Raw genomic sequence first — 20269 nt, forward strand, 5'->3', positions numbered from 1 at the left:
TGTGTGTGTGTGTGTGTGTGTGTGTGTGTGTTAGCCCTAGGGATTATCCACAGAATGCTGATTGGATTATCCAGCCCAGTTTGAAACATGTTGACTCCACCGCTAACATTTAAGAGCTAAACCACAGAAATGGTTCAGTTTTCCTAAATAATTCCCACAGTTCATAACGGTTCATAGCTGCACTTCCTGGGTGGCTGTGGCTCAGGAGGTAGAGCACGTCATGTACTAAACCAGAAGATTGGTTCATTCCTGGCTCCATTAGTGTGTTTGACAAAATGTTCTTGGCCACGATACTGAAACCTGAGTTGCTCAAAAACAAACAATAAAATCTTAAAATCAAGTTTAACAGCCCGCCAATGTGAGGAAGCCATTATAGGCAGTTTGTGGTCTTGCTTGCATATGCCAATTAATGCCCAAACCACAGCTTTTTGGACCAGTTTCCTTCCACCAAGCAGTGACAGACTGACACCTGAATAGAGAACAACAAAGATAAGGTACATTTAGTTGGGACACTACAGTTCCTGCAACCAAAACATGGAAAACAACCAAGCTCAGTATAATGAAGACAATATCAAAAAAAATAGCTTAGGAAGGTAAATATTTAGCTGTACACAAAAGGAGTACAGTTAAATAGAAAATAGAAAATAAAAGTGAGAAGCTCAGTGGATCAAAACCTAAATATAATACAGGAAGGAGCTCAGTCAGTAAAATCAACAAATGTATGCCTTCATTCAAAGTCACAATAAAACTGGTGAAGTTTGAACATGGTTTAGGACACAGCAGGTGGCTGTTTGGAAAACAAACTTAGGCGTGGTACATGTTTGCATTAGCGTAAGTAGGACAATAAAAGCAGGAAATAACCACTGAACTGGTATTTCTCATTTCTTCTGCAAATGAAAATGATTTATAGTTCAATGTTTCCATTGAAGCTAAATGTTGTTGAATGCAAGTTGAATGTAATATGGAAAGAGCAAGATTAAACAAATGCATTATTAGGATCGTTTGTTCCATGTTGGGTTGTATGTTTTGTGTTTTTAAGAGCTGTCTGATTTTTGCAGTATTTTTAAGTTAGCTCTGTTTTCTTACTGATATATTGAGTTTGATTTTATCATCTTGTGTCTCTTTTATTGATTTTGGCTCTAATTTTTCATGAGATTTTGCAAGAGAGATAATTTAATTGGTCATTTGTGACCTCTTACACAGGTCACTTTAAACTCTGTAATCACCAAAGCTCTCTCCTGCCTTAGGCACCAGATCCAGCTTCCAAACTGATGCTTTTGGAGGCTGATCCTGAACTTCAAGAAGTACGTTTATGTCACGTTTAAGAAGCTACTCAGCCTCACATCTAACAAAATGCATGTTTATCTGTGGCTGGGCAGCATAAAGTTGTGGGGCTATATTTACAGACAACATTTAAATCTCTTCATAAAACAGTTAATCTTAGTATCAGTTAACGGTATCTTCACCTTGATCTACTTTCTGCAGTTGTAATGTGTTATCCACACAATAACCTGCTGTTGGTAATTAGTTAAACTAAAAAGTCAAACTCCTGAGAGTCTGAGATACCTTACCTTCACACACAAACTGTCTCAACTCACACACATCCTTCTGTTTAATTTGGCATGTTTCTTTGCTCCCTGTTTGAGGTGACAAACTAACCACATCCTCCTCATGGACATTTCTTCTTTGACTGTTTCACTATAAACACTCTTAAATACCAAATGATACCAAACTTTAAAAAAAAGTAAACCACATCTGGATATTTTAACAATAAAATCCACTCTTAAAACTATAATACCAAAACTAAAATAACTCTGAATACCAGATACACTATTAAGTCCTTATTGCATGTGTTTGTCTAAGAATGTGTACATGATGTGAAATATTGTGTTTGTATTGTCATACTCTGAACTTCTCGAATCACGTCCGTGAGAAGTACCACACATGTGATTATAATTTACAGATCAAAACTAACACTGAATCTAATGAAAACAAAATATTTTCAAACAATATAAACATCAGTATAAAGAATATAAACTTTCTCTGAAAAGAGAAAGAAAAGAATACAAAAATTAAACAAGATAAAGATTAATAAAAAAATACAAAAATGCTAAAGTAAATGTACCTTTTTTCCGCCAGTTATCTTATTAAACTTTTACACCAGTGCCTGACAGTGGTTAACAAACTTCATCAGAGTGAGAAAGACTAAATGATATTTTTTATATTCTTATATGTATTTTTATTTTTTTTTATTTTAGTTAATTTTGTTTCAGCAAGTTCCAATTTTTCCCTTAAGCCAAAAACCTTTTTTAAATTTCAGTTTATTTAAATATTTAAATAAAATATTTCTTCTACTCTTACTTTTAGTTTTAGTTGTAGTTAACTGTACTGTACTACCTGGCAGTCAGTTTATATCTTCCTGATTACTGCATCTGATTATACAGGTATTTCCAGTTGGTCGCATAGGTTCTTTCTAATAGCCTTTGTGATATAGTTCTCCCTCGCTGGCTCTTTCAGTGTGTTCAGAAGCCTGTCCAGCCGGTCGACAGTGCAGAGGAGGGCACAGACATCAAGGAGCAGAAGCTGCAGGACCAGGCTCAGAGGACACCTGTCCAGATACCTGATGCTTGTCCAAGTGCTCGCAGAGCCAAGCGCATGAAGTGTGAGGTGGGAGCCACAAAGCCTGACTAAAACTGCCCTGAAACCATCAGTACAAGCTTCACTATTCAACAGTTATTTAGAGAATCTCGTAGTTTGACGTTTCAGTTCTCACTTTGTCTGTAGGCTGTCTGTGTGAAGACTGAACCAGGTGAGCCCGGTGATAGCAAGCCAAACCTGAGGCGGAGGATGGGGTCTTTTGTTGTCAAGACAGAACCAGGTCAGACCCACACCCCAGAGCGAAAACAGTTATTCTGTTGATATTCACAACATTAATGCAAACACTTCAACACACTTTGTTTGGAATCATTAAGCATTAATAAACATGTATGAATGTTGTAACAAGAGTGTAAAGTAGCGATAAGCAGAAATGAATGGTAATTAAACATATATTCAGTAGTTACAAATCCTCCTTTAGCCAAGAAAATAATATTTCTATAGTAACTTAAAAATACCAAATATGGAGTCCATGTATTTTTAAACATTTCCTGTAAAGGATAAACCTCTTCTTGGTCATAGTAACGTTTCTTGTGGCCTTGCAGAGAAAGAGATTCCAATTCTGGTGAAACAGGAACCAGTTGAAACCAAGGAACTAATATTTGAAGCTGACAAAGTTCCCAAGTCACGGTATAAGAAAGTCATGCCTCCAGTTCCTCCAAGTCCAGTAAGTAGACACCAAAAGAGTGTGTTTTAGTTTAATGCAACATTAAACTAAATGTTGAGAAATCCACCCTAAGTTTTTGTCATTTGACTAAGTTGCTTCCTTTGTCCATTAAATATGTATCATTTTTTGAAGAGCACAAATAACACATAACAAAAAAAATGTGACATTTTAATGCTGAATGTAATTACATAAACTAAAAGATACAATAGCACAAGAAAAGAAGACAGAGGTAATGTAAGAAAAGAAAAAATGAGGTTTAAAATATCATGCACCATAACTGATCCTTTAAAACTGACAGCATTTCAAAGTATATTTTTAACATGCATGTTAAAATTTTTCATTTTTGTAATAAATATAATGAGTTCTGGTAGATTTCAGTCTATGTAAAAAATGTTTTTCATTTCTATCTGTTTATTTTCATCTCACTACAAACTGCTCCTGTTGTTATTGCCCAGGTGGATCTGGTTGTTTGTCTGGTGTGTGGCAGTGGGGGAGATGAAGACCGCCTGTTGCTGTGTGATGGCTGTGACGACAGCTACCACACCTTCTGTTTGATCCCTCCTCTGCACGACGTTCCCAGAGGAGACTGGAGGTGCCCCAAGTGTCTGGCTCAGGTGAGATTAAACAGCACAGTCTGGTAACACTTTATAATTACTATTGTTAATACATAGAAAAATGAGCTAAATAGTTTTTCACTGTTAGCAAATATTGAAAAAATACTAAATAATATTAATTATTATTTAATAATTCTTTGTAAACCATCTATAACATTATCTTGATAGTTGTTAAGGTGGAATGGATGTTTATAAAGCTTCTAAGTAGTGCATAAATACTGTGTAGTCCATCTATAAACATTATTGTTTACTTTTGTTTATTGTAAATGTATTTGTTTTTTAAGCTGTTGCCAGGTTTTATAGTGTTTATTTTTAAAAGAACATATAAGCAGGTATGTTATCAGTGACGTAAAGACTGTGATCCTGTAGTTTACCTTCACTTTTGCTATCTGTTTGTTTGGCTTAGAAAAACAGTACTGGGTTGGGTTACAGTACAACAAATAAGAAGTAAGATCAGTGTCACTTGTTCTGCAACAAGTGTAACTGCACTAAATACAAGAATCTCTCATCACTAATGAAAATGTGTTACAAAACTACACTAATACTGTAACTACAATTTAAAGTTTCTTAGGTATGGTTATCTTAAACTGTTACTCAAAGTCTGTATAGCTTAACGCTAACATTAAAAGGGAACTAAAATGCGTAGTTCTACATCTGTATTTTGTTTTGGGCTTTTACTGGCTTGTATAGCAGAATTAACAGCTCAAAAAAGTTGTATAACTTCTCTTAGTTTAAGCAATGTAAGGCGTGAGTGGGCTCAAACAGCTCCCATAGCCAAATCGCAAAAAGAACACAACTCCGGTGCAGCCAGTGTATTCCCAGGGTCGGTTTTAAAGGTTCTCCTTCCGGGAGCCAGTTCTAATGTCTGGCAGACTTTTGCTACCTGCAAAGCTCAGAATAATTTGATTTCACTTCTCTTTGCCACTCTTTACTTTAGTATGGACCTTCTAAATACACCCATGTATTTTTAATGCCAAATCAGAGCCAAAATATGGTGGAACTGAACAGTCTCCTGGGTGGAAATCAGAAAAAGAAATCATGTGTGAACGTCACACCTTTAGAAGGCAGGGCTGGCTTTTACCACAGGCCACCAGAGGGGTGCCAAAGAAATATAAAAAATATTTTTAATTCTTTGTGATCTAATTTTGAAACACTGCTTACACCATTAAGCATCTGATACTCAGAGGAGACCTCAGGCAGGATGCTCTGCTGGGGGCTGACTCATATAACCTGCTGCTTCACTGATATAAAATGGTGTTTAGTTTGAGTTTTAGATATATAACAGCTGCAGCAGTGTACATAGTAACTGAGTTTCAGTGATAACATACAGGTGACAGTACCTCTAAATTGCAGTTACTCCAATGTTTTGTTGCCTTTGAAGTTAATGGCTGTTTAAATCTGGCCTAGACTGTTCATGGTCGCATCATCTCTCCAGGTGTAAGTTGTAAGTGTAGTGTGAAGTTTGTCAAAATGTCAGAGCAAGAGGAAAATTAAAATAATAAAACACCCAATCCAGTTGGAAATGGCTTAAGATGTGTATGTGCTGAAGGTTGGAGATCGATCTCCTCAGGTGTTGGCATTATAACAGTCTGCAACCTGAGTGCCACCCTTGAATCCCTTTACCACTGAGTGAAATATCAAATCTGAAACCAAGTGGGGATGCTTCCACCTGTGCCCCATTGCTCATCTGCAGCTTTCACTTTCCTCTACTGTTGCTGAAAGTTCTGAGTCTTTGAAGCTGCCAATTTGGCTCTCTAGACTGCAGACTCTAGGAGACAGGCTTCTATGTTCAGGCTCCAACACTATTGATCTAAGGGTTTCGGGGACCCTGTGTTGTTGACGTAATCAGTCGTTTTTGGACAGACATGGTAATAGTGGAGCTTGCTTGATTGGTCATGCCAGAGACCACTTTCAATAGTGAGATACCGAGTGAGGCTTGAAAGAGAACTGCTTTAAAAAAATGCTTTAAAAGGTTTGCTCACTTTTTCTCCAAGATTGTTTTTTTACCTCCTGGAAGTTCATTCATTCTCCCACAGATTCAATTTCAGAATTCTCAGATTTTTACCTATATGTTTTTAATTATGTAGTTATAGAATAGGTTTTTGGCATCATAATTCCATAAATAATTGTGTATAAATTAAAAACCACACACACAAAAGCTAACCGTGTCAATATCTTTGAAAGGCTTTTTTAAATTTGCCCACAGGAATGCAACAAGCCTCATGAGGCGTTCGGGTTTGAACAGGCATACAGAGACTATTCCCTGCGTGCATTTGGCCAAATGGCAGATGCCTTTAAATCTGATTACTTCAACATGCCAGTTCATGTAAGTAGATAAGGTCCAAACATAAACATACTGCTCTATGTCAGTCTGAGTATTTTAAATTCAATTACCTCTCACTTCTTTGTTACAGATGGTGCCCACAGAGCTGGTAGAGAAAGAGTTTTGGCGTTTGGTTGGAGCCATTGATGAGGACGTTACTGTAGAGTATGGAGCAGATATCGCCTCGAAGGAGTTTGGGAGTGGATTCCCTATTCCAAATGGAAAATTTAAGGTTTCTCCAGCAGATGAGGTAAATGTCTAAATAAGCAATATAAAACCTTGCATACATCTGTGGAATCATGTTTTGTAAACTAAGAAGTACAAGCATTGCACTGTAATTCCTGCTATTAACCTGGGTATGCCATTCCCCATGCAGAAATACCTCAAATGTGGCTGGAACCTCAACAACCTGGCGATGATGAACCCGTCTGTACTGACTCATGTAACAGCTGACATCTGTGGGATGACGCTGCCGTGGCTTTATGTTGGCATGTGCTTCTCCTCTTTCTGCTGGCACATCGAGGATCACTGGAGCTACTCCATCAATTACCTGCACTGGTATACAAAAAAAGTTTCTTGTATAGGTTTATTATTGCTTGAGCTCCTAAAATCAAATACATTTTATTTGCACCTCACTTTTGGCCAGCAGGAGTGAAGTCTTTTCTAATTTATTAATTTCAAGGGGGGAACCCAAAACCTGGTATGGTGCTCCTGGTTTTGCTGCCGAGCAGCTGGAGGACGTTATGAAGAAACTGGCCCCAGAGCTTTTTGAGTCTCAACCTGACCTGCTCCACCAGCTGGTCACCATCATGAACCCCAACACCCTGATGGACTATGGAGTCCCAGTTCGTAGTCTTTTTCACATCCTGTGTAGTCTACATCTGTATATGTAGTCAGTGTCTGTTATGAAGTGGATTTACAGATAAAACTTGAATATTTCTCACAGGATCTTCTCTGCTCTCCACTTTGCTTCAGATTTACAGAACAAACCAGTGTGCTGGTGAGTTTGTCATCACATTTCCTAGAGCTTATCACAGTGGCTTCAATCAGGGCTTCAACTTCGCTGAGGCAGTCAACTTCTGCACAGTCGACTGGGTATTTAATCCCTTTATTTTCGCTGTTCTAAACAGCATCTCTTTTTTGTTTGGAAAAAGTATTTAAAACACTTTTTCTAATATAATTTTATGTGAAAGTAGAAGATGTGAATGAATAACAAGGTCATTTTTTTATTTTTAGTATGAAAGATTTTCATTGATTGAGTACAAAAAAAATGCCAGCCTATTTTAGTGGTACTGCTTTACAGCTTGATTTATAGTTCTGTATAAAATCTACACTTTACCTGATCTGCAGCTTCCCAGAAAAGTATTTACGCATCACAGCAACACACATTTTTAACCACTGTCATAACAACTGCTTTATGTCCTAGAAAAACAGAGGTCATGTTAACTGAATATGTGAAATCTGAAAGCTGCCCATCCCTTTAACAGGTTAAAACACCGATGGTGAAACTGTAAAATGGTACTAGGAGCACTGGTGTGTTTCTAAATTCAAACAAACACAGTAGAATCCTTCATGATGGTCTTCAAGAGCACCTGTTAGCAATAGGTGCAGAAGGATCGCATATTGTGGGATTTCCTCTCAGTGAAGTGAGTTCTCACAGAATTAGAGAATATGTAGACTATCTAGAAGGCTGTGTGGCATGATAGCACGCAGGAGAAAGACAATCGCAAGAGAGAATGAAGCACCAGTGACGGCTGTAGAGTCCACGAACACCAGCGCAATGTGCAAAGAAGACTTTTAGTAGCTTTAGTTCAAGTCTCTGTGAGAAATTTTCCCATGAAGCAGGTAGAAAAAAAATCATGCTGAGGGCAGAGAAAAGCAGACACAAATACCAACAACAGCCTATGCCACGGGCTCTTTGGGATTCAGTGCAAGACTATAAATAAAGCTTAAGCTGCTTTATCGGGTCATGCATCAGTATTTAGATTACCTCCAGTATTTTCATAGTGTTATGCAAAGGCTGTTACTATGAACTGGAGAGAAATGTGAAGCGGCAGTTTATATTAAAAGTAAATTGTATTATATCTGTTCACCCAAAAAGGATCATGTTGCTTTTTTAAAATTAGTTTTCTTTTGTGAAGTAGCCACAAGTTGGAATAAATTCATTTTAGTATCACAGGAGAGTAAGAAAAGCTGAAAATATTTACATTAGGCTGACATTTTTTTGTTCTTCTTTACACACTTACTCAAAACTACTGCTGACTAATTTCTCTTCTGCTATTGCTCCATCACCAATTACACACTTAACTTTCTTTTGCTCCTTTCTCTTCTACCAGATGCCTCTTGGCAGACAGTGTGTTGACCACTACCGCATGCTGCATCGGTACAACGTGTTTTCGCATGATGAGATGGTGTGCAACATGGCCACAAAAGCAGATACACTCAGCGTGGTTCTGGCCTCAGCCGTGCACAAGGACATGGTCGCCATGATCCGAGAAGAGGAGGAGCTGAGAGAGAAAGTGAAGAAAATGGTACAGCATCTTTCAACATCTCATGTAGACATAATGACAGAGTTGCATAGTGTGTAGACTGTTTTTTAATAAATAAATACAGGTTTATTTTTCATATCACTAGTTTAAAATTGCTTTTTTGTTTTGGCCTCGCAGAAATGTGTAAAAATGTGCCACTAAGCTTTATTGGCCAGCTGTGAAAGTAGCATACATGTTTTAAAAAAGTGCAAAGCGGTGTTGTTTATACACACACTGCATCACCTAATGCATTTGTTGGTATCTCACACCTTCAGGGAGCGATGCACCACCAGGAGGCAAAGTACGATCACCTCCAGGATGACGAGCGACAATGTTTCAAGTGCAAGACTACCTGCTACCTGTCTGCCATCACCTGTCCCTGTACCCCCGGAGTACTGGTCTGTCTGTACCACATCAACAACCTCTGCTCCTGCCCTGTCACCAACTACACAGTGAAGTAAGTCCCACTGATTATTTTTTAGTATTAAACTACAGAAAACTGTGGTTCTTCTGATTTGTGCATCTTATTAAAAAAATCAATCGCTTCGCTTTGCTGCTACAGTTACAGATACACACTGGACGACCTGGTTTTGATGATGAATTCTGTGAAGCAGCGATCTGAGCTGTATGATGAATGGGCCTCCCGTGTAACAGAGACTCTAGAGGCCAAACTCGAAAAAAAGAAAGGTAAGCAGCAAAGGACCAAACAGATGGTTTCACGTGTTTAAGTAAAATAACCAGTGTTTCCTTGCACCTAATTTCAGAAAATGAAACTATATTCAAATTTAAAACCAATGTTTTGAAGTTGCAGTAGACAACCTCCTTCCATGGTGCTGTAATAAAGACTGCACTACTTTCCATTTTAAAACATTAGCTTATACTCGACTGAGTAAGCAGTAATTATAGCATCTGAATCTCGCTTTCTATCATCTTTTTAGCCACCTCTACCATCCTCCTCCTTTTTCTTTTTCCATTTCCACGTTTAATGTGGTTATTCTAGCATCAACCGTTTCAGTTATCTGGCCACAGCTATGGATCATTACAGCCCAAAACAAAAGCACTATGTTCAGTTTAGCAAACAAGTCATTATTTGGCAAGGAGATTTCATACCTGCTGGAAGAGACGATGGCACAGTTAAAGTGAAGTTTATGGACAACCCATGTAAATGCAGACGGTTTCATTTATTCTGTAGCTACTATGTTTTGAAAAAGTAGAAAAATACACATCTACACCAAAACAGGGCAGGTGCTGAGCTGAAAACAAGCCAGCAAAGATTGTAAAAAAGTTGATGGATGCATGTTTAAGACTCGTATTAAAAAGGATTGCTTTGCCTGCCAATCTGTAAATAGTCAGTAATATAATTTTGCTCCTCTTTTATCTCAGAAAGTAGAGCACTGATGAAAACCTTGTTAGTAGAAGATTGTCAGCTTTCCTGAGTAGATGTGAGAAATCCATTCATTTTACTCAAACCTGTATCCAAACCTTATTAACTACCTCAGTTTCAGATCGTAAAATTTCCTACTCATCAAATTAATACAGCTGTTGTACACTTGACAAACTGCACAGTTTGTCATGTGTGACGCGTCCACCACCAGCTGCAGTCTGCGTACTGTGAGTTTGGTGTTCTTGTTTATTATGGCACAGCAGCAGGATCCCCTCTTCATCTGCCTGCCTCAGCATCCCTCCTCTCCATGTATTTTAGGCTCAAACTGGGAAAAGTGTCACTCTGTAGGAAGTGTAATCGACCTCCTGTTTAGACTCCTCAGCATGGTGTTAACTGTCTGACGTTTATTTTTAAAAGTGCCACTAGTTTAATTAAATTTCGTTTACTGAAGAGGCTGTCACACTGTTCTTGGGAGCTATAGACAGCAGAGCAAAAATAGTTTACAAAACTTGCAAATGAGAGCTCTACGGCTTTTTCTCGTTATCTTAATTAAGACGCTTTAATAGGAGAAACATGTAGCAAATCAAAGTGGTAACCTGCAGGGCTGAAAAAAGAAGCCAGTGCATAAGAGCCAAAACTGCCCCCAATCCCCCAAAACTCCCACATTAAAAGGACCAATGAAAAGACTTAAAAATTAAAATAAATGTTTACAGCTTTTTATAAAAATAATTGTTTGGAAATTGTTTGGGATTGTCTGTTTGGGATTCTCCAGTGATTAAAAACTGTTGGTAGATGAAGTTTTGAGTAGGTGTACCAGGCAGCTGTAGCAAACTGAAGTCTGCTAGAGTCCACCTGTGCTAAATGGAGTCACTGAACAAAACTGCCGTTTGTGTCTTTTGAAGCATTTTAATCAGGTAAATAGAAATTTGTCCAACTACTTTATTAGTCTGTTACTTAGTACCAATTGGAAGATATCTGAGTTTGTGCATTGCAGTCGTACAGTTGCTCATCCAAATATGCTCACTTCTGGTTTCAGAAAGCTCAAAACAAACGTGTGCCACTGCGTTTGCATTTTGACTAACAAAGCTGTGTTTGCACACACTGTTAAAACACACACTGGGCGAGACATCTTGAATGAATGATGTTGGACATTGACAGCCCCCTTTCTATTGGCCAAGTGGGGAGTCATCACTGCATATATTGCTCTAATATTAAGTTGCTCTGCAGCTGCACTGCGATTAGAAATAATGTGTTTCGAGCTCAGAGTCAAGGTCAGCATTTCCTGTGTGAGTGTCTGTGCATTCAGAATGTTTTTGGCCTTTATTGGATGGTCCAGTATAGAGTACACAGTAGTGGGAAGACAGTGAGGGGGGGCTGACACACTGAAAACAACCCAACACAGTAAAGACACAAGACATGTGTTACAGCTCAACCAGGTGAGCTTTAGTGGCGTCCCCTGTGCATACAGTGGTTTGCAGACCTAGGATCAGGTGTTAGAGGTATTTACTTTCATTCTGGGGCAGCTTGTTTGCGCTGCTATAAGTCCTTTAGTTAAACCCTTGGGACAGAGAACACAAAAGTCACAACAGGCAAAGAACTTGTATATGATGAAGTGAGTCAATATGCTAAAAACAATGAAAATGCTTCACTGCCACCGTAATTTTTGCCTTTCATGGTGCTTTTGTTCACCTTTCTTCCTCTTTGCTGAGTTCCTGTTCTATCTTGCCCCAACCTTTTAACCAGTCATTCATGCTACACAAAGCATATATGTTATATCGTGAGTGCCTCATCGCAGTCCAGACCCGACCTTAAAGGGCCAGTATAACATAACACACAAAAAGAAGCACCCCGAGTTTTGTTCCTGTTTTTGATATTAGATTAGAAGATATTAGAATCACACTCGATAATCATAATGAGCTGTTGGACTAAGTGATTCTAAATAAAGTCAATAAAGAAATGAAATCCTAAAATCCTTCTACCAATGACTCCGCTCCATTGTCACTGTCAGCAAAGTAATTCCTCAAAGAGCTCCTGGAAGCAATTAACCTAAGACTCAGTTAAGTCAATAGTGGTGTAAGTTATAAGATAAAAGTATTTATTACTCTTTGCAGCGCCAGTGCCATGTTCAGCAAAAACAATAAAAAAGAGGTTGCTGCAGTAAGTCATCAGTTGCTCAGCAACATGTTGGGTTATTTAAGCTGCAAATGTGTTAGACTATGATTAAGCTGCTCTTGTCTCCTCAGGCCTGCCAGTCTTTCGCACCCTCCTTGCTGAGTCAGACTCCAAGCTGTTCCCTGACAACGACCTGCTGCGTCGGCTTCGTTTGGTCACACAAGATGCTGAGAAGTGCGCGTCTGTGGCACAGCAGCTGTTGAATGGCAAGAAGCAGACCAGGTAACATTAATATGCGATGTCACCCAGGCTTATGCATTACTTCTCACACATTCTTCTTGTTGAATAGTAATGGCGCCTTAATGAGGGTGATTTCTTCACTCATGGACACAGGTATCGGTGTGGAAGTGGGAAGTCACGGAGCCAGCTGACTGTGGAGGAGCTGAGTTCATTTGTGCGGCAGCTGTATAACCTCTCCTGCAGTCTCCCTCAGGCGCCCCTGTTGAAGGTAAACTGAGGAGAAGAAATTTGCTTTTACCAAAGTAAAATTTCATTTCTTTAATTTTAAGTCACATTGTGCAGCTTTTGTTATTTGTGCAGTTTCTGTCCTGCGTTGCTTGTATTTAAAAATATGGCAGTGTGATTGGCACTAAGGCCACTGCTAAATGAGACAGTTTTATGCCTCACAGGTGAACCACAAAGTGTGGTGTCAGTGAAGGGAGGTAAATGTTGGAATAGCTTATTAATGGCAATAAAGTAGACCTCTGCGTAACACGTTAGATCTGTGATCAGTTTTTTCTGAACTTTATGTGATGTATTGTTTTTATTTGTGTGTTTTTATGTGTTTTGCGTAACATGTCTTTTCTGTATTGCATAGTTTGATGTGACCTGCTTGAGGACTACAGATGTAAATTAGTGGTTTTCTTACAATCTTACACGTTTACGTCTTATTTTTTACGTCGATGTCCACTAACATGCACTTTCCCTGTTAAATAAATAAAAATGCACTACTTGATCTGATTTGAAGACATTTTTCAACTTCTTGTATTTTCCATCTTCAGGAACTCTTAAATCGCATTGAAGACTTCCAGCAGCACAGCGAGAAGGTCCTGGCAGATGAACTTCCCAGTGTTGCTGAGATCCAGAGCCTTTTGGACGTCAGCTTCGACTTCGACGTGGACCTGCCTGAGCTGCCGCGTCTGAGAGTGAGGCTGGAGCAAGCACGATGGCTGGAGGGGGTGCAACAGGCCAGCGCTCAGCCTGCTACCCTGACTCTGGAGACCATGAGGAGGCTCATCGACCAGGGAGTCGGATTAGCACCTCATCCGTCAGTGGAGAAAGCCATGGCACGACTTCAAGAGCAGCTCACTATGTCTGAGCACTGGGAGGACAAGGCGAGCAGTCTTCTTAAAGCCAGGTGAGGGCAGCACCGATTAGTCCATGATAAAGTTTGCATCATAGCCACAGGATAGGAGCTTCCAAAACAGCAACAAGGACATATTATGGTAGCTTGTCATGCTCTGAGTTTAATCCAAAAGAAAACCAGATGATTTCTAAGATGTTATTCTGCTTCTTAGCTTTAACTCTGTGTCCAGGTATTTGCACTGATTGTAACTGAATAATGTAATATTACGTCAGTGCTCCTGATTTTGCTTCATTTTAATTACAGCTAGTGCAAAATGCTGCTGCTAGAATATTCAACAAGACCAACAAAAAGTGAGCATCATGTTTAGTTCTGCCCTCATTCCATTGGTACTCAGTGCTGTCCAGTATTAACTGTCATTAGTGCTTTTCAGAAGCTTTTAATGGCATGGCTGTCAGGAATGCGCATTTACTCTCACCATTATCAGGCAAACTAATCTCCAATCAGGACTTAAATATCAGTATTTTAAAAAAAAAGTTTTGTGTTTCCTCATCATGCTTAGTCCACTGCAGCTTTGAATTTGGGGTTTTCACAGAATTTGAGATAGTGTTTGAAAAATATTTCAGATGTTTGACAATTAAAATATTATTTAATGTAAATAAGTTTGGTTTTCAAAATAACATAAGCTTTATGTTTTATGCAATTTTATGCAATAAAACCTGTATGTACAGAACATTTTTGAAAGTGTTTGTGGTAAAATAAATATTTAGAAAGCTTGTGAACGAAGTGTCATGGCATTTCTTGGTATGGATAATATAGATAACATGGACCTGATGCAAATATTGTGCCAATGTTTACAACCTATGGTGCGTCATTTGTGTTTTTCTACCCACCAGACCACCACACTCCATAGAGACCCTTAGTGCTGCTTCTGAGAAGGCATCTAGCATCCCTGCCTACCTCCCAAACTGCCTTCTCCTGAAAGACACCATCAGAAAAGCCCAAGAGTGGCTGCAAGAAGCTGAGGAGCTTCAGGTTAGCAGAAATTTTAAGAATGGTTGGACTATTAGGAAATATGATATTATTATATGTTATTTTGATAGGGTGTGACTTAAAAACAATTGTGATGGTGTTTATAACGATTGAGAGTTCTCCTGTCATGAAAACTTGTTAGTAACTTATTGCCAGTTTAAAGGAAGTGCGTGAGGTTACTGCAACAAAGAGGCTGTTCTTAGAGGCGTATAAAAGACAGCAGGAAGGCAGTGAAACTGTGTCACTCACATTTGTGACCAAAAATAGAGGCGTCTGGGGTGTAAAAAGTGTGAAGGGGTGTGTGAGTAAAAACTATTTTTAGATTCAGCCTCCGTGTTTCACAGCAGCAGTGAAGGTGACGCTGTCGTAGTTATTTTGAGGCTGGAGCCTCTCCACTCTGACCCACACACGCAGTGAGAGGAAAGAGGCGGTGCAGCGAAAACAGGGGGAAAAGAAAGTCAACAATTACTGTAACTACAATCAAAATCTCTGAGTGGAAAAGTCCAAAACGACTCATGTATTGTATCTTTTTGCCTGATCCCATCCTCTGCTGATTTATTTTATACAGCAACTATATAGCATACTGAAAAAAAGTGCTGGTTTACGTATTGTATGTTTTGCCGTGCCTTTCAGTGTCTGGCACAATAATAACATGCAGGGTTGAGTGTAAACAGGAGCACAACTTCCTTTATTTTAAGGCTTTAGTTTTTAATTATTCTTCAGAATATTTTTTTTGAATAATTAATTCTTTGTGTTATTATAACTATTAAGCTATTCAGTAGTATATAACTTAATGAAAATTATTCGTTGTATTTTTAAGGACCAGTAAAATGTAAACGAGGCCAACATAACTGGTCAGCTGGTTCAGGGTATCAGTGGGGCAAAAAAAGTGTGTTACACTAAAATAATCTTCTTGATTCAGGTCAGCGGCTGCATCCCGATGGTGGACACCCTCTCTGACATGGTGCTACGAGGACAAGCCATTCAAGTCCACCTGGAGCCTTTAGACAGGCTCGAGTCGCTCATGGCACAAGTGCAGGAATGGAAAGAATCAGCAGCAGCAACTTTCCTTCAGAAAGACTCAAGCCTCACCTTGCTGGAGGTAAAATTAAATTAGATTTAAAAGGATTTTTAGGACATTTTGAAATATTATCTGCTGAGGTTAAAACCTGGCAGGCAGAAAATGTTTGACTTGTCCGATCCTTCCTGTTTCTACTTCTCTTTGTGTGGAGAGAGTTGAGCTTGTGTTTAATGAATTTGAATACTGTATATGTATACTGTATTGGATTCTCTGGAAACAAAGAAAACATTTGAAGATGTTTTTTATGGGATCTTACCCAATAAACTGTATTAGACAAAACAGTTAGTCACCAAAACTATTGCCGAACTTCTACGTGAAAATCATTTATTTCCATCAAATTCAGGCTTCATTGTAGTGTCTGGCACAATAATAACATGCAGGGTTAAGTGTAAACAGGAGCACAATTTCCTTTATTTTAAGGCTCGGTGCAGATAAAATCCCTGTGTCAAAGGCAGAGGTTGTTAGTTTTAGGTCCTGTTAGTCCAGGAGACTCACAAGGCTTTTGTTCTCTGCAGGTTCTTTGTCCCCGATGTGAAGTTGGAAACGTCGGTTCTCCAAAGAGGAAGGCAAAGAAAGGAAAGGAATCACCTAAAAGTAACAAAAAGAAAACTTCGAGGTTCAATACTCTCAGCGATGTGGAAAAAGCGCTTTCAGAGACCACGGATTCTACCTCTGCAGTAAGTATTCAAAGAGCTATTCCCTGAGACACGTGTGCTTCAAAAGAATAAAGTTTGCTGAGTTACCTGATTTTGACGTTTTGGTGGTCAGATCCTGATGACGAGAAGTAGTTTTGAGCGGAAGGAAAGTCTTGTCTTTTCAGGTTGTTGCAGGAAAAGCTTAACTGCATATAGAAGGGTGCTTGGGATGTGTGTTGAGCAGTCAAACTTGATAAGGGGCACAATGCTGAACAGGGTGATAACAGTCAATTTAAGAAAAAAACTAACTTTTATTCAAACATTGCTGTAATATGATGATAACACAGTAATTATTTGCTTAATCACTGCGGTAGAGATCTGACTGCTGAAATTCATCAGGAAAAATACTGAGTCTATGTTTTATTCAACAGATGGCAACTCTTGAGGAGCTGTGGGTGAGGGAGATGGAGGCTTTCTCTAATCTCAGGGCAGCAAATGAGTCAAAGCTCCTTCCCACGGCAGACTGCATGGACCTGAGGGTGTGTTTCTGTCAGAGGGCGCCCATGGGTGCGATGCTACAGTGCGAACTCTGCAGGGATGCCTTCCACAGCGTGTGCGTCAGAGACCCGTCAGATCCCTGCAAAACACAGCCATGGCTTTGTCCGCAGTGCCAGCGGTCAGAAAAGCCCCCCTTGAGCAAAGTCCTCTCTCTGCTGGCATCACTGCGGCACATCGGGGTGCGCCTTCCGGAGGGTGATGCACTGCACTATCTGATGGAGAGGACAGTAAACTGGCAGCAGCGAGCGCAGGAGGTTTCACAGGCATGTAACCTACCAGAACTCGAAGAGAGGCCAGGAACTCCTCCCACTCTCACCCGCTGGGTTTCAGGCAGTGACAACCCTCAGAGCAACACTCAGGTCACTCCTCATCTCTTTGTGCCACTTTTTAAGCAGTTAATTTTTTGCAAATGTTAATTGGTAATGATGGGGAACAATTCTCTCCCCAACTCTGCTAAATGAAAATGTACGTGTGCAACAGAGAGTTAGATTTTCTCCACATGACACAATAAACCAGTTCCCTTACAAAACCATTTTAAGATTTTGGTTCAGGATCAGGTTTTTACAGCTTTTCCAAGCATTTCGTACAAAACAGAAGGAGCTAACAGAAGGAGATATATTAGTATATTAGTATAAATCATCTGGCAGGTGTAAAAAAATAAAATAAAATAATGAAGGAGGAGAAATGCACCATTAAAGGGTGCTGTGAGATGTAATAAAAAGATGATAGGTGTCTTAGAAGCTGCAGAAATGACACAAATCTGATTCATATGTAGAGCTCAGTTCCAGCCCTCTTTAAAGCTTAAAGAGTTGTTTTTATTATCACCTACCTGCGTGTGTTAACATCGGAGTTTGATGGTTTTGATACAGGCTCCTTGTTTGACTCCAGAGTGGAATAGGACAAGCCATGCTCAGACCGTCTTCTACACCGAGCAGAGATGCATACCGCTGCACGGTCAGTGTCCTGATCCACTTCATGAAGACATGACTCGCAGTTTTTCTGTCGTTTCAGATTGTCACATTTTAGATTTTGCGTGTTCATGTTGCAGGTTTGAGTCGGGACCTGGAAGAGCTGATGGTGGAGGGGCTCCTTCTGCAGGTGTCTTTGCCAGAGGTGCAGAGCCTCTACCTTGTCTTATTGGACAGAGCCAGCAGCCAGCAAACAAACCCATGCATGTCACCACCACAGGAGGAGCCCACAGACTGTGAGAAACACATGCAGTTTAACTCTCAGGGAACAAATCTGCCACTGAACCAGGTACAAGCCAAACCAATAAAGGAACCATTTCACATCCTGAACACTGCAGCGCCAGTTTCATCGTGCTGATTTTATTTTCAGGATGGTGCCAAAGGTGCAAGCAGCTCAGAAAAGAAGGTGAAGCGGCATTTGGAGAGAGACAGCTCAGATGGAGAGCGCAGAGCGAAGGACAAAAAGCACTCTCACAAGAGACAAAAGATGAATAAAAAGAATCCACAGCGCAGGCAAACCTCGACCTCGTCCTCCCCGCGCTCCAACTTCTCCCAGTCTGACGACTCTGATGAGGAAATGGCTGTGTGTCCAGCAGAGAGGTGTCAGCTGCCAGAGGGAGATGAGGTGAGAAAGACCTCTGACAGGAGCCACATACGGTAAATGGATTTAGTCTGCAGAGGACAGGCTAAGGTTACTTTACTGTCTTCCATATGAGGACCTCATCTCCAGTCAGGAAACTGCTGCTTCAAAAACAAGACGAGCTGTAATCTTTATTTTTATCTAAAGAATTGATCGTGAACAGCAAACACCAGCGCTCCCAGACAAACCTGTGCAAAAACTCTGTGCTGTAGGTTTCTGGTGAATGACATTCTAATATTTCATTTTATCAACATAAAGCCTTCACATAAATGTGTTGGCGGGTTATGGGTGAGATTTTTGGAGCCAAAAGTGACCCCTTAACAACGTCACAGACTTCTGAGGGGGTCTGTACCTCACAGCAGGCATTAATATTAGTCAGATAACAACAACATCATGAAGTAGAACATAGCCATCATCTCTTGGAGGACACATTTAACTTTAAATATATGTTAGATTCTCCTGTTGATCCCTTGATTGAATATGTGTGACAGGTCTATCATAAACAGGACGGAGGGGAATTTTTTCAGGATAAACGCAAACTAAAACTTTCCTCCGGATTAACTGAATTTTTCAATGAATATCCGACTGCAGATTAACTCTAAATCTTTATTAGATTTTTTCCATTGATGGCATAGGTGGCACCTTGTTTGGTCGAGCTTGTAAATTGTTTTGCTGCCCTCCATGAAAACACAGGTGGTGTTGATGAACATTGTGGAGCATATACAGTAGCTTTTGGAAGTGTAGACCTGTTGTTTAGCTGTGATGTTGACTGACTTGTGTGTTTCTGCAGGTGAATTGGGTCCAGTGTGACGGCAGCTGCAATCAGTGGTTTCACCAAGTGTGCGTCGGCGTTACGGCAGAAATGGCCGAGAAGGAGGACTACATTTGCGTCACGTGTACACTGAACGACGGGCGCGTAAGAAAGTAAAGATGTCATTCTGAAGGGAGGCGTGTCTTCAGTCTGGAGGGTCACTGACCCCGTACCCCTCTTCACCCCCTCGTCCCGTCTGTCTAACCCTTTTGTAACAACGGTGCTATCTCCTCTTTGACATGTTGTCCAGAACTATAATGTTTAGTTATTTTTTTGTATTTTTACATATATATATTATATATATTTCCTCCTTCTTATGAATTGTTTGTGGTTGTCTAAATGAAAAAAAGAAAAACACAGGATGTGAAGTCTGCTGCATGGCATCCCGTTACATCGACGCAAAGGAGTCTTACACCATGAACCCCCCTCCCCCCCGGTAAAGAGAATTAATCAAGGGTTAATATTATCTTCTTTAAAACTTTCTTGCATGTTAAACCAGAGCTAAGGGGACAGAAGTCGAGGTTTTCACCCCCCAAAAAATGACTTTTTTTTTCTTTGAAATCCAGTGTTTAGTACATGCATCTTAATATAATTATTCCCATTTTTTGTTTTGTAGAATAGTTTTATTTATCTGAGCAATAATTTTTGTCTGAATCGACTTAAATGGCTTTGATCTCGGCTGAGTTGTGTTTTAGCGATGATGGTGTGATGTACAGAAAGCTACTGGGTTACGTGTCTGGGTTACGGAGAAACACTGCGGCACGCCAAAGGAAAAAGAGGCTGCTGGCTGGGCAGATCCTCGCCTTGTAACCCGTCACGGGAAACAGCAGGAAGGACCTGGAGTAGCTGAAGATGTTACAAGTTTATATTGTGGAATAAAGCCCTTTTGTTCTATGGA

General features: G+C 39.9%; 1 protein-coding gene across 2 annotated transcripts in view; it reads left to right on the forward strand.

The window, feature by feature from the left end:
• The window catches only part of kdm5bb (lysine demethylase 5Bb), a 24055-nt gene extending 3786 nt beyond the window's left edge, over positions 1–20269 (forward strand). Inside the window, exons 5-28 of one of the 2 annotated variants that reach the window (XM_005731590.2) lie at positions 1248–1304; positions 2518–2667; positions 2785–2878; positions 3201–3322; positions 3778–3936; positions 6143–6262; positions 6351–6509; positions 6636–6817; positions 6942–7104; positions 7235–7354; positions 8596–8790; positions 9063–9244; positions 9350–9474; positions 12415–12565; positions 12677–12791; positions 13345–13700; positions 14543–14681; positions 15601–15780; positions 16275–16436; positions 16826–17311; positions 17822–17906; positions 18001–18209; positions 18291–18545; positions 19351–20269. In XM_005731590.2, the coding sequence (XP_005731647.1) occupies positions 1248–1304; positions 2518–2667; positions 2785–2878; positions 3201–3322; positions 3778–3936; positions 6143–6262; positions 6351–6509; positions 6636–6817; positions 6942–7104; positions 7235–7354; positions 8596–8790; positions 9063–9244; positions 9350–9474; positions 12415–12565; positions 12677–12791; positions 13345–13700; positions 14543–14681; positions 15601–15780; positions 16275–16436; positions 16826–17311; positions 17822–17906; positions 18001–18209; positions 18291–18545; positions 19351–19488 (4104 nt within the window). In that variant the 3' untranslated portion in view covers positions 19489–20269. The remainder of the gene's footprint in view (positions 1–1247; positions 1305–2517; positions 2668–2784; positions 2879–3200; positions 3323–3777; positions 3937–6142; positions 6263–6350; positions 6510–6635; positions 6818–6941; positions 7105–7234; positions 7355–8595; positions 8791–9062; positions 9245–9349; positions 9475–12414; positions 12566–12676; positions 12792–13344; positions 13701–14542; positions 14682–15600; positions 15781–16274; positions 16437–16825; positions 17312–17821; positions 17907–18000; positions 18210–18290; positions 18546–19350) is intronic. The other variant, XM_013910497.1, reaches the window with a different exon arrangement.

This window comes from Pundamilia nyererei, unplaced genomic scaffold (assembly GCF_000239375.1).
Source record: "Pundamilia nyererei isolate P.nyererei 1_Seehausen unplaced genomic scaffold, PunNye1.0 scaffold00044, whole genome shotgun sequence".
NCBI classification, from domain to species: Eukaryota; Metazoa; Chordata; class Actinopteri; order Cichliformes; family Cichlidae; genus Pundamilia; species Pundamilia nyererei.